Genomic DNA, 14,143 nt, shown 5'->3' with positions numbered 1-14,143 from the left:
TTTGACTTTATGAGTGTCTGGTAGAGGTGATATCATTCCTCAAATTAGGGAGAAGCAGTGGAATGGGGTTGAGAAGATGAGTTCATTTGGAGATGTGTTGAGTTTTAGGTGTTCACAAGACAACACAGCATTTCATGAGGAAAAGTGCCCTCAAACTTCATCTATCTCTGATGGTGGTCTGGGCAACATGCTATGGAGACACCATGGTTGTCCTCTCTGGCCTTTCAGACAGCCCAAAGTGGTAGAAACGTTTCACAGTCCAAGTTTCTTTACCAACATTTTAGAGTAACATTGTACACCATGACACACTCTGCCACACTGTGCTGTCCAGGAGTGGACAGCAAAGGATGGCTCTAGTGCAACACACCACCACTCTGTTGGAGCACGCAGCTCTGGTGAGCTAAAATCCAGTGTGGGTAAAGAACTGAAAACACAGTTTAAAATTCAGAAAGCAGTTAACTTGAAGGTGGAGAAGGAGGAAGAGAGAGATGACAGACAACTACTCCAGCTGGGTAGGGAGAACTCCAAATAAATTGCAGGTGGTTCCCTTGTCTGCAGCACCTTCTATTGAGATTCCTGTCCCTCATAGGCCCCTGGCTTGTAACCTTGGATTTCTTCTGGCCACAGACCTTTTCCCTGCCCTTGGTGGAGGTTAAAATTATGGGTGGAGAGCTGGGTATATAGCTCAACGGCATAGCACTTTCTTGGCAAGTGCAAGGTCCTGAGTTTGATTCTTGGTATTCCCCCAAATCTTATGGGTGGGAGCTTTAAGGACAAGTAGTTTAGGTTTAAAAATTAAGTAAAAGGAATATTTTTCATTCTTAGGTTAGTTTGCTACCTGAGAACTTCCAGGTCCTGAGTTCTTTGCCATTGTCTTTCTAATTGCTTGAGTTTACCTGCCTTTGTCTTTGTAACTCCTTAGAGTCCAGCTACCTTTCTAAATGCTAGAGTCTGGCTGGTGGAAGCTGCCTCATTTTGAATAAAGCTCAGTAAGGCCTTCATCCTATCTTTTTCCTACCTACAGTTCCCCCTGTCCTTTCCCTAAGAGGCAGTGAACTGTGTAGTTGCTGTATAAATTTTTGAAGTTTAGTTCTCATTTGCCTGCCCTGTTTCCTCACTCAAGCTTCAGTGGTGTGGTTAGCCTCATTTTGGAATTTGGTGGCAAGATCACATCTACTTTTTCCTCCCTTAGTGATAATATGGACTTCAGCTATATCTCTTCTTTTTTATATTTCACAGTTTTATTGAGGCCTCACTAACACAAAAAACTACACGCATATAAAATGTACAGTACAGCTGGGTGTGGTGGCACACACCTGAAATCCCAGTACTTAGGAGGCTGAGGCAGGAGGATCACCTTGAGTTCCAGGCCAACCTGGGCTACACAGTGAGTTTAAGGTCAGCCAGAGCTGTGTAGTGAGACCCTGTCCCCTGTCTCAGCAAACAATCAAATACAATGTACAGTATATATTTTTGTATGTGTGAAGCTATCACCACAGTCCAAATATTGAACATATCCAGTATTTTGAAAAGTTTACTCAGCCCCTTTGTATTCATCCCCCGAGCACTAGGCAATCAGTAACCTGCCTTCTGTCACTATAGATTTGTTCTTATTTTCTAGAGTTTACATGAATCGAATTATATAGTGTGCAGACTTATTTTGGTCTGGCTTATTTTGCTCAGCATAATCATTTTGAGATCGGCCCATGATGTTGCATGTATTAATAATTAATTTGTTTTTATTGTCAAGCAGTATTCCATGGTATAGATGTACTAGAATTTATTATACCTATTGATGGGCATTTGGGGCATCTCCAAGATATTGGCTGTTGCAAATAAAGCTTCTATGATGAACATTCATGTACAGTCTTTGTATGGACATGTTTTCTTTCCTCTTGGGTAAATATCCAGTAATGGAATAGTTTGACCATGCAATAGATATATCTTTCTTTAGTTTCTTTTAAAGAAAATTCAATACTATTTTGCAAGTGGTTGTACCATCTTACATTCCCACCAGTCATGTATGAGAGTTCCAGTTTCTCCACATTCTTGTCCACATTTAGTGATACTATTACATATTGTTTACTTCAATCATTCTAATAGTGTATAGTAGCATTATGGTTTCCATTTGCATTTCACTAATGATGTTGAGCAAATTTTCATATGATCACTTGCTATTGTACATCTTCTTTAGTAAAATGTCTGTCTAAATCATTTGCCTGCTTTTTTATTGGGTTGTTTGTTCTCTTATTATCGGGTTTTGAGAGTTCTTTATGTATTGTGGAAACAAGTCATTTGTTGGCTATGTAATTTGTAATGATTTTCGCAGTCTATAAACAGTGTCTTTCACAGAGCAGTTGTTTGAATTCTGATGAAGTCCAGTTTGTTAATTTGTTCTTTTATAGACAGTGCTATTGATATCATATCTAAAAAATCTACTTCTAACTCAAGGTCATAAGGATCTTCTGTTTTTCCCAGAATTTTTATTATTTTAGATTTTACATTTAGGTCTATGATCTATATTGATTTTCATATGTGGTGCAAGATATACATCAAAATGTGTGTGTGCATGATACACATGCACATGTGTTGGCATACAGACAGACAATTATTCCAACACCATTTGTTGAAAAGAATGTCCTTTTTCAGCCACATGTGGTAGTGCATGCTTGTAATCCCAGCACTCAGGAGGCTGAAGCAGAAGGATCATTGCAAGTTCTACAATGTGATCTCAAGGCCAGCCTGGGCTGCATAGAGAGATCCTGTCTCAAAAAGACAAAAAAAAAGTCTTTTTTTCCACTGAATTGCCTTTGTACATTTGTCAAAAATCACTTGTCTAGGCTGGGTGTTGTGGTACATGCCTATAATCCTAGCATTCTGGGAGGTTAAGGCAAGGGGATCACAAATTCAAGCCCAGCCTGGGCAACTTAGCAATTTAGTGAGATCTTGTCTCAAAATAAAAATGACAGTGGTCTAGGGATATACCTCAGTGCAAAGGTCCTGGGTTCAATCCCCAGTATCACACACAAAAATTCAGTTGCCTGTGTGTGTGTGGCTCTATTTCTATTTCTGAACTCTCCATTTGTTTTATTGTTCTATTTATCTATCCTTATCCCAACATCACAGTCTTTTGGTTACTGTAGCTTTAAAATAAATACTTTTTTTCTTCTCTTTTTTAGACAGGATTTCACTGTGTATTTCAGGGTGGCCTTGAACTCATTATGTAACCCAGACTAGCCTTGAACTCATGGCAACCCTCCTGACTCAGCTTCCTGAGTACTAGGACTATAGGCATGTGCCATCATGCCAGCCTATAAGTCTTAAAATTAAGTAGTATTTGTTATCCAACTCTGTTCTTTCTTTCCAAAGTTGTTTTAGCTCATGTAGGTCCTTTTCATTTTCATGTGAATTTTAGAATCAGTCATTTCTACTACAAACCCAATGTGAGCCAAGTCTGACAGTACAGTCATGTATAATCCAAGCACTGTGGGAGCCTGAAGCAGAAGGATCACAGATTTGAGCCCAGCCTAGGCAACTTAGTCTCTCTCTCAAAAAAAAAAAAAAAATATATATATATATATATATATTAATTATGGATTGGGGCATAGCTCAGTGTCAAGGCCCTGGTTTGAAACCCCAGAGACAAGAGGATCATTTCATGTTTAAGACCACCCTGGGTTACAAAGTGAACCCAAGGCCAACCTGAATTGCATAGTGAGACCCTGTTTCAAAAAGACAAAAACAAACAAACAAAAAAGAAAGAAAGAAAATCCCCATAAGTAAGTAAGTAAGTAAGTAAATACATACATACATACATACATACATACATACATACATCTAGTGAGATTTGCACTGGATTGTAGTGAATCTACAGCTTGGTTGGAGGAGAACTGATATCTTAACAATATCGAGTGTTCCAACTCATGAACACAGCATTTCTACATTGAACTGCATCTCCTTTTATTTTTCCCTGTAGCATTTTATAGCTTTCAGTGTACAAGTCTTTAACATATTTTGTCAGATTTATCCCTGTTTCACATTTTTCATGCCGTTATAAGCTATTTCTTGTTGTTTTGGTTTGCTTTTTTGTTGTGGTAGTGGTGATGATAGTGGTACTGAGGATTGAACCTAGGACTTTGCACTGAGCTGTATCTACAGCTGTCATTTTCTAATTTTTAATTTTGAGACAGGAGCTCACTAAGTCACTAAAGTTGCCCAAGATGGACTCAAACTTGTAATCTTCCTGCCTCAGCCTCCCAGGGTACAGGGATTACAAACCTGGTCACAAGGTGCAGCTAAGGATTGTGAATTTTAATTTCACTTTCAATATGTTTGGGGCTAGCATATATAAATACAATTGGTTTTTATATGGTAATCTTTTCTTCTTCAATCTCACTATATTCACTTTTTAGTTCTAGTAGTTTTTTATTTTGTCTTTGCTTGGTGAATTCCATTGGATTTCCTACATAGATGGTGATGGCCAAAGTATTTCTTTTCTACCCTTCCCCATGCTGCAGTGACACCACAGTGGCTCCCTAGTCCCTTAGCCCATCTTGGCTCCCCATCAACTAACTAGGCAACTATTCTGAGGCAGATGTCATCCATAGCTGGGATCTGCTTTGACAGTTTGGGATTATCATCTACTAGGCCAGCAGCTCCAGGGAATGCCCTCTAGGCCAGCATAGGGAAGAATGACTTGGTGTTCTGTCCTTGAGACCCCAAAGAACAGAGTATCTACCACATCCCTGCAATCCACCCATCACCCTGGGGTTCTGGGTCAGAGCCATGTGGAGAATCGCTTCCAGTGTCTCCCTGTGCTCCCATCTGAACTTGTAGAAGAGCCTTGTTTGAGTAGGGGAGTAAATATAGGCCCTTGCGAGAACACAGGAGGCTCTCTGTAACAGGAAGAAAGGAGGAGGTGATGCCATGTCTGACTTGTGCAGTGAACGGAATTGTTTCCCACTTGTGCCTTGCCATTAGTGCCCTTGTCTCTGAGAAGAAATATTCTAACCAGTAGACTAGCCTGTACCTCCCAGTGTGGCAAATAGCATTTCTGTAACCTGAAAGCCTTCTGTTGGCTCTTCCCCGGGGGCAACACCTCCTTCCCCCATCACACCTTACTGACATCATGATTCTTTTCTGAGATATAAGGGAGTACATGGCCGGGTGAGGGGGGAGAGGGAATTCTCCTTTAATGATGGGTTTGGGCTGCCCTCTCTCACAGAGTCGGAATGATGTTATTCGAGAACGCTTTGGAATGGACCCCAAGCCAGAGATGCTTTTGGGCCTGGCTGCCCTCCACATCTATATCACAGTCTCAGCCACCCGGCCTAGCCAGAAGATCTCACTCAAGAATGTGGAGTGAGTTGTCCTGGGGCCCTTTGGGATGGGAGCAGATAGCTGTGTAGGGAGAAGTCATAGTGGCTAAGCACTGCTGTACTTTTCAGGAATGTAGGGCATGCAATGGGGGTAAGAGTCAGAGCTCCTCACACCTAAATCATGATGCTCTAGAGAGCAATGGCTTCTGTTAGGGGACTGTCACTAGTGTCCACTTGCTCCCTTGCTTCTTCTTTCTCCCAATCTCTCTTCCTGGGGGCCTGCCCCTTAGCTTAGTTCTTTAAGTGGCTGCTTCAACAAAGCAGTCAGGCTCAGGTTGCTGTGGTTTGATCCCCACAACTCAAGCCAGCCAAACCTGCCCTGAAGGCATTCAGAGCCAAAAAAAAATCCTTATTCCAATCTCTCTTCCTCCATCTCTGCCTCTTAGACCCAGTCAGTTTCTGTCTTATCTTACTATCGCTGCTGCACTTTATCTCTCTCACTAATCTCTTACTTTTCTTCTGATTCTAGGAAGGAGTGGGGCCTGGAACCCTTTCTTCCTCCCTCCCTCCTGCAAGGCATCAAAGAGAAGAACCTTCGGAAATCTCTCTCTCAGCAGCTGAAGGCTCACCAAACACATCCTTCTAGTGGCACCAAGGTACCCAGAAGAAGCCATGGGGTACTATACTCAGGCCCTTGAGGCCTAAGCGGCTTTCTGGGTGGTTCTTCTTGGGGTCCCCACCACTCTCTCTGACTCAGGTACACACCCAGCTTGGCCATGTATGGGAACAATTAGCAAGAGGCATGTTTCACCAGCCTGAGCCTCTCCCAGCCAGCAATAGCTCAGTGACATGTCACTAAGAGATCCCCCAGTGCTCAAAGATAAGGGGGCCAAATTCCAGAGGTCATTCTTGGCCCTTTTGCAAGTAGTGCTGATCATGAAAAAGCACTGAACCTTGCAGGCACTGCTTTCCATGGAAATAACTGCTCTGTCCCCCAGTCCTGTATGTAGAATTCTGAGAGATAAAATGCTAATCTGAGGATGGGTTTGTGCATAACGAAAATCTAACCTGGATTAGAAGTCACTGGGCAAGTGTGTGAGTGCTCAGGCCACTGCTATACTGGCACACACCATGCCCCTGAGGGACCTCTCTTCCTGCCTCCGCTAGCTCTGCAGTTCCTTCTTAGGCTTCTAACGCTCCCTGTGCTTGTGCCTCTTGCACAAAAAGCAGAAGAGTGATGAAAGCTACTACAATCAGCACCCCATATATTCCACCCATTCTAGATTTCTTGCATTTCCAACTAGCTTCTCTTTTAAAATGTGAATCTCCTCAGAAAGTTAAGCCATTTCCACCTTGCTGTGCATATTTGATCAGATTCTTTCTTTCTTTGCTGAGGACAACAGTGCTTATTGCTGTGTCCCCAGCTAACATTGTTTTGGAGGCAACCCAGCATTGTGTCTGAAGATACAAAGATGAAGACCCAGTCTTGGCTCTCAAGCCCTGACACAGTCTAGTGGGAAAACAGAGTAAGAAGTCACAACACAGTGCTGCAGACGTATGTGCTCTGGAATCAGAGGGACACTGAAAAGGAGGAAAAGGCCACAAGTTGTTGCTTTTGGTGCCAGAGCTGGGTTTTGAGGGACAGATAAGAGTCTGCCTAGATGAGTTGTTGATGAGAGTGGGTCATGGGAGAAAGACTTTTTTTTTTGTCGGAACCGGGGATTGAACTCAGGCCTTTGCACTTGCCAGAGAAGCACTTATTCCACTGAGCCATCTCCCCAGCCCCCCAGAAAGACTTTCTTAAGCAGGGAGATCCATCTGCAACAAAAGCCCAGAAATAAGAGAGACCATGGTATAAGGAAAGAAATGCAAATAGTTTAGACTATGCAAGTACACAAGAGATGTGTAAGGGAATGGGGGAAAGGGCAGGAAAATGGGCCAGGGTGAGGAGAGGCTGGCTTGGCAGGAGCCAGTTGATGAACAGCCTTGTGTTTCCTGGAAATAGGTTATACTTCATCCTGTAGGCAGCAGAGAACCATCAAAGAATTTAAGCAGGAAGCCAGTGTGATTAAACTTACTGTGTTTTAGGAAGCTTCCTTTAATGGTACATGGAAGCAGTTGAGGGAAGGGAATGTCAATACTGATGGTAACTCAGCCATCACCCTGACGCAGGTGGAAATGTCCAAAGCAATGATAAAGAAGAGGAGTGAATAGGTTGGAGAGAGTGAGGGTGTAGAACCGAGATAACTGGGTGCCTGGGCCAGGGGGATAGCTCAGTGGTCTAAAGTGCCTGCTTAGGCAAGCTTAGGCAAATGCGCAGGGACTGAAGTTCAATCCCCTGCATCACATGCTGTGTCAGCCCCGCCCTTAGGGAAGGCTGAGACAGCCATAAAAAAAACACTGGGTGCCTAGTGGCGTCAGATGACAGGAGGAACGAAGAGTATAGTGTCTCCCCTAGGTGCCTGACTAGTTGTTCCCAAGATGCTGATAGAAACAAGGAAGGCCCAATGAAGACCAACCTTGGGACTTAGAGTGAGACATTCCCCCACCAGCTGCAAGATGGCTGGCAGTTTGGGTAGCAGCAAGGAGCTGAGGTATCACAAGAGTAACACAAATTTAGGTCAGAGTTAGGGGACACTTTTTTTGGAATTAACCCATGAACAAAGAGAGTCCTCTGACTGCCTTAGCAGTGCACATCAGGAGGTTGGAGGAGAGTTTAGAAAGGGAGGGGCGCTAGAGGTGAGAGCTGTCCCGACTGGAACCTTCCCGCATTTGGCCCAGCCCCTCCGCGGGTTCGCACAGGGTAGCTTTATGACACAGATCTGTTCCAGGATATTGAGACTCCTCTTTGAGAACATGGGTTTGCGTTTTCCTGTGTCCCTTGGCTTCTCATATTTTGGGCTGGATTGTTTTCACAGGGTTCTGCAGTCCAGGCAAAGCTCCAGTACCTTCGAATTCTGAATGAACTTCCGACCTTCACAGGCGTCTTGTTCAACACTGTGGGCCTGGTCAGTGGGGGCAGTGGGAGGCAGATGGGGGAGGGAAGTCAACCTTTTGTTAACTTTGGAAGGAGGCAAATACAGTTGGCCCTCTGTATTCTAGGGTTCATACTCCATGGATTCAGCCAACTGTGGATCAAAAACATTCAAAGAAAATATCATGGCAATTTGAACTGTACAGAGCTTTTTCTTGTCATTCTTCCCCAAGCAATACAACAGAACAACTATTTACACAGCATTTACATTGTATTAGGTATTATAAGTAATCTAGAGATGATTTCAAATGTATGTGAAACAGCTGGCCTGGTGGTACCCACTTGTAATCTAGGGTATTTAGGAAGCTGAGGCAAGAGGATCACAAGTTCCAGAACATGGGCACCTTAGTGAGACCTTCTTTAGGGAATGTAGCTCTGTGGTAGACTGCCAGCCTAGCAGCACCAAGGCCATGGGTTCAATTCCAGTACTGCAAATAAAGAAACAAAATATATGGAGGATGCACACTGGTGACTCAAATGTTATACCATTTTATATAAGGGACAGGAGTACCTGGATTTTGTAGGTACCACTTTTGCAAGTGGGTCCCAGAACAACTCTCTCATGACTTCTGACGGCCAGCTATATTTGTTTTCAGTACGCTTTTATAAAACCCTTTTGTGTCCCCCTTCATCTACTTCAGTGGTTGGCAAACTTTCTCTGTAAAGAGCCATATAATAAACATTTTAAGCTTTTGCAGGTGGGCCAAACAGATCTCTGTGGCAGCTACTCAGCCCTGCATTACTTAGTGGGAAAGCGAGCGGAGACAATGCATTAACAAACAGGCTTTGCAGTGTGCCAGCAACTATTCAGGGATACAGAAATTTGAATTTCATATAATTTGCACATGCCACAATATATGGCTCTTTTGATTTCTCTCCAACCATTTAAAAATGTAAAAAAAAAAGGAAAAACATTCTTAGCTCTTGAGCCATACAAAAACAGGTGGTGGGTTGGATTTGGCCCCAGGGCCATAGCTTGCCAATCCCTGCTCCATTTCACTGCCCTCACACACACTCACTTCTGCAGCCCCGTAGCCCAGGTTTCAGGAGTTTTCATGCTACACCCGGCCACCCTTGGCCTCCCCTGCAACAGCAGTTGTCTGAGGCAAGCCAAAGCAGCCTTCGGAATACTGTGCCCCAGGCTGATTGACCCTGGTGAAAGGAAATTCAAATCATCTTGCTGATTAGCTCCAGGTACTTGTCGTGCTCTAGGGAGCACACTGTCATGCTGGCAGGGTGCACTAAAGGAAAGCCACTTATCAAAGTACCTAGAGGCAAACACAAGAAGTTCCTGGGGGTGATGCTAATGGTAGGAAATGGGCCCCCTTGAGGCTTCAAGCTTGACGCCTCCAAGGAGTCTGTCAGGATGGTTTAAGGAAATGCAGTCCAGCAGAACTAGAGGCAGTCATTTACATACTGGTATTCGCAAAACACCAAAAGCTGTCCTCTGCCTACACCCCTCAAGCCCTCTCTTCCATCCACTTGCCACTGCTGCAATTCCGCTTGGCCATTCTTTTGGGTTAAGACTGCTGGAATGTTTATTAAAAGGTAAAAATCCTCTTAAGGAGGAGATCTCCATTAAGTACCCAATCAACCCTTAACACCATAGGCAGAGTTATTTTGTCAGAATAGCTTTTGGCATCGGATAAGTGCAAGTCTGAGTAGCTATGGGGTGGGGGTAGGGAATAAAGACCAGACCACATGCTGCCTGGTCTGGCAGAGCACTGCACAGCCACCTTGAATGCACTGCAGCAACCTAGGTTTGCTAGGGCAAGGCTCTCCAAAGGCAGCAAAAGGATCCTCACGTACTTTATTGTACTCTTAGAGCTGGCTTGCTACTGCCCATTTAACTGCTGCTGGGCCTGTATTGGTAGATCAATGGTCTGGGGCCCTAACTTGGAACAGAGTGGTTCCAGCCCATTTTGCCCTCAAGCTTGGCCTCTGGCCCTGCCACTGAGACCCAGATATTTCCATTGCCCCAAACCTTGAAGAACTGGTCCAATGGATATTCTCTATTTCCCTCTTCCTGTCTCCTATCCCCACCTCCTCCCCCTCCTCTCTGTGAATGCTGCTTGCCCTGCTTGGGGACCAGGATGAAAAGCAGTCAGCCACCACTCTCCTGGTGGGACCCCGTCATGGCATCAGCCATGTTATTGATCTCAAAACCAATCTCACCACTGTGCTGTCCGAGTTCAGCAAGATCAGCAAGATCCAGCTGTTCCGGGAGAACCAGAGTGTGGCCCGTGTGGAGACCAGCATCATGGACGCCAAGGTAAGCCCTGCCTTGAGGAACTGCTTCTCTCCAGGCACAGGCCTTGGGATGGAGCAAGAAGTCAACTTCAGAAAGACAGCTTGAGTTTGTGGAGTGAGGCTTAGTGAGTGGAGTGATTCTGACCGTGGGCCACCTTGACTTCATCTTTCTTTCTTTTCTGAGGCTAGGAAGTCATGTCAACCCCAATCAGTTCTCCACAGGGAGAGAAGTTGAAGCAATCCTCGCCACCCCTCAGCCATTACTTCCGAATCATTTTCAGGTTGCAGCCCACATAGAAAAATCATATTTGCATGGAACTTTGAGCTAAACAGAAGGGCCACAGAGACTCTAGCCACCCCAGGCCCTCCTGGCTTTGTCAGAAGCTGATGAAATGAATATTTTGGCTCATCTTGCTTCATTCCTTAGGCACACCAGTTGGGAAGCACCCATTTTGAATCACGGAAGAGAGGGGTGTCTAAGCACGTGGGCAGAGGCTAGGGGCCCGGGGGAAGGGAAAGCCGGCAGTTACATCCGTATTTCACCACCCAGAGCCTGGCACTTCCAGAACCTCGAATCCTTGCCACAAATCAGGGCCTTGGCAAGCAGCTGTCATCCAGTGTGCTGACCCTGGCAGTGGCAGTCCACCACCCTCTTCAGAGCTCTCGGGTTTGAATCCGGTGACCAGCTTGGGGTGGAGGGTGCCCTGCCTGCCAGCTGGCTGAGACACTTAGCGGAGGGGCAATTTTCCCTTCTTAAAGGATTTTCCAGGGAAATGTGTCCTTAGCGGATTAAGAGGTGAAGTGTTTGCTGTTTCTAAAAGAGCAAATTTACTTTAGTTTGGTCTTTGTAAAACTCAGGAAGCTTTAATATGTTAATTTTCCACCTGTGATTCCCATTGGTTTAAGAACTCACCAGTGCTGATGTTTAATTGGCTTGTGACCTCTTCCTCAACCAATGGCTGCTGCCCTCCTCAGATGTTGCTAGGTAAAAAGCACAGTGGACAGCAGGAAGGAAAGGCAGGGTCTGCAGGGAAGGTGTGGCATCCCGAGAAATGAAAGGACTTGAAAAAGGAGAAAGTTTTCCAACTTAGTCTGCTTCTCATGTTCTACTAGTGATTTTCCGTGGTGGCTGCACAAGAGAATTGCCTTGAGATTTTAAAACATACAGAAGCCTGGGTACTACTTCCAGAAATGATTTCATTGATCAAAGGTGCAGCCTGGGTGGTCAGCAAGATTTCTTTTTTTTCAGTTTCTTAGGTGTTATTGTAGTGAAATCAGTTAAAGAGTACATGGGTTTGAGACCTGTATGCCCAGAGGTCTGGGAGGAAACAGGTGTAGCAGGGATGGGTGGTATTATTTGTAGAAGTGCTTCAACCACAGTTGTGGGTATCAATGCTCCTATACAACCCCATTTTCTTTTAGCTGCTAGGAGTGGAACCCTGGAGCCTCGTGCATGCTAGGCACTACCCTACTACTGAGCTCTGTGCCCAGCTTGAGAAGTTGTACTCTTATTGGGGAGTTTATACTTAGGAAGATTCATGACATCCTTTAGAAACACAACTTTGGGACATGTATAGAGCTTTGGGTTCTGAACAATTTTCTGTTATTGCAATTCTTCAGATTGATTTGCTTGTTCTTTTGGTGGAACCGGGAATTGAACTCAGGCCCTTGCACTTATTCTACTGAGCCATCTCATTGGCCCTGTATAGAACTTTGGAATAAGACACAAATCAGGTTCAAATCCCAGCTCTTCTCTTTCCTGGTTGTATAGCCTTCAGAAACTCTTAACCTCTGGACCTTTTTGATTCTCTCAACTACAAAATGGAGCACCTATTTCAAAAGGTAGTTTTCTAATTAAATTAAATGAAAGTCAGGTATGGTGGTACATGCCTGTAATCTCAGCTACTTAGGAGGCTGAGGCAAGAGGATGTTAAGACAGGAAGCCGGTCCAGGTAACTTAGTGAGTGTGGCATGGGACATGGACTAAAAGAACAGGAAGGAGTTAACCAGACTGGTTTCCTACAAGAGGGTGTTTTAAGCTGGATCTTGAGGTGATAGGTATGAATTAGCAAAGAGAAGTGAGGTGTGTTCAGAGACAAGGAGCACGCAGGGAAATAAGCAAGCCATATGCACAGATTGATAAACCCAGTTGCTTGGCTGGAAAGGAATATGTTGAGAAAAGGGATCGGAGAGAATGGGAGTGGGCAGAGCAGGGTGGTTAAAAGCCTCAAAAGCCAGTCCAAGGCATTTGGATTCAACGTGGAAGGACAGCGGGAATCTACTATGGGTCTCTGAGCAGAGGAGTGAAAGAATGGAAACTGATTTGGACCAGGGTGCAAGAAGAGCAGGAGCAAGGTTTAAGTAACACCAGGGAAGCAAAGAGGAGATTGTGGAGCCAGTCTACAGGGGAAGTGATAAGGGAAGGCCTGAGCTGCAGAGCACAGTGGTAAGGAGGAGCACATGTAAAAGCATGTTGACTCATAAGATGTGCATGCATATCCTCCTGCCACACTTGTCTTGCACATACAATGCACTATTGTATTACACCTAACCATTGCTTACTGCACAGGGCCTAAGCACACTGAGGAATAGGTCAACATGCACAGCACCACACCAAATCATAAGTGCGTGGTTACGTGAGACGACATCATGGGGTGAACAGAAGGTGGTTGGATGAGGCTAAAAGGTTGCCCTTCACAAGCGGGAACAGTGAATGGTTAGGGAGATGGGACAAGTGTTCAGATATGCAGTTGGTGAGTGATAGATGGTCTGCATGTACCCTATTGTAACTGACAAATGCATATTAAAAACCATAGGACAATTATACACTTTGTCAGAATTTTTATATTTTGTAATGAAATTTACTTTGTGTGAGGCAGAGTACTGGCCCACAAAGATGTCTGTGCCCTAGTCCCCAGAGCCTGTGAATACAGCAGTGTTGTATAGCAGAAGGAAATTAGAGTTGCAGGTAGCACTAAGATTTCTAATCAACTGACCTTAAAATAAGGCTTTAGCCTGAATTATCCAGGTAGAAACAGTATAATTACAAGGCTACTTCTAAGTAGAAGAGAGAAGCTAAAGAGAAGGTCAGAGAGATGTCTTTTGAGTATGCTGCCCAACCTTGCCAACCTTGATGGTGCAGAAGGGGACCATAAACCAAGGTGTACGGGCAGCCTCAGAAGCCCAGAAAAGTTAAAGAAACAGATTCTAACATCCAAACAGTATGCAAATAGGCTTACACTTGATTTTAACCCAATGAGACTTGTGTTAGACCTCTAACCTCCAGAGCTGTGAGAGAATAGCACTGAGCTTTTGCTACAACAGCAACAGAAAATTAATACACCATGAGATTCTTTCAAGTAGTAAGTAGTCATGTACTATATTTTTTTTTCAAAATTTTATTGATAAACAGATAGCAATGAGACAGTTTCAAATCAAATCGGAAGTACAGTTTCAACAAATAATATACTGCATATATTCTTCTTAGTGGTTAATTGCTGTACAAGATGCGGACTTGAGATCCTATTTACAAACACCATTA

At 44.3% G+C, this 14,143-nt stretch overlaps 1 protein-coding gene across 1 annotated transcript in view; it reads left to right on the top strand.

Moving 5' to 3' along the window:
* Nucleotides 1–14,143, top strand: part of Frmpd3 (FERM and PDZ domain containing 3) — a 105,978-nt gene that overhangs the window by 53,100 nt on the left and 38,735 nt on the right. Inside the window, exons 9-12 of the mRNA XM_023702725.1 lie at nt 5,225–5,361; nt 5,848–5,974; nt 8,237–8,326; nt 10,445–10,624. Of these exons, the coding sequence (XP_023558493.1) occupies nt 5,225–5,361; nt 5,848–5,974; nt 8,237–8,326; nt 10,445–10,624 (534 nt within the window). The remainder of the gene's footprint in view (nt 1–5,224; nt 5,362–5,847; nt 5,975–8,236; nt 8,327–10,444; nt 10,625–14,143) is intronic.

This window comes from Octodon degus, unplaced genomic scaffold (genome assembly GCF_000260255.1).
Source record: "Octodon degus isolate 3935 unplaced genomic scaffold, OctDeg1.0 scaffold00157, whole genome shotgun sequence".
NCBI lineage: Eukaryota > Metazoa > Chordata > Mammalia > Rodentia > Octodontidae > Octodon > Octodon degus.
This window is presented reverse-complemented; position numbering and strand designations above follow the sequence as displayed.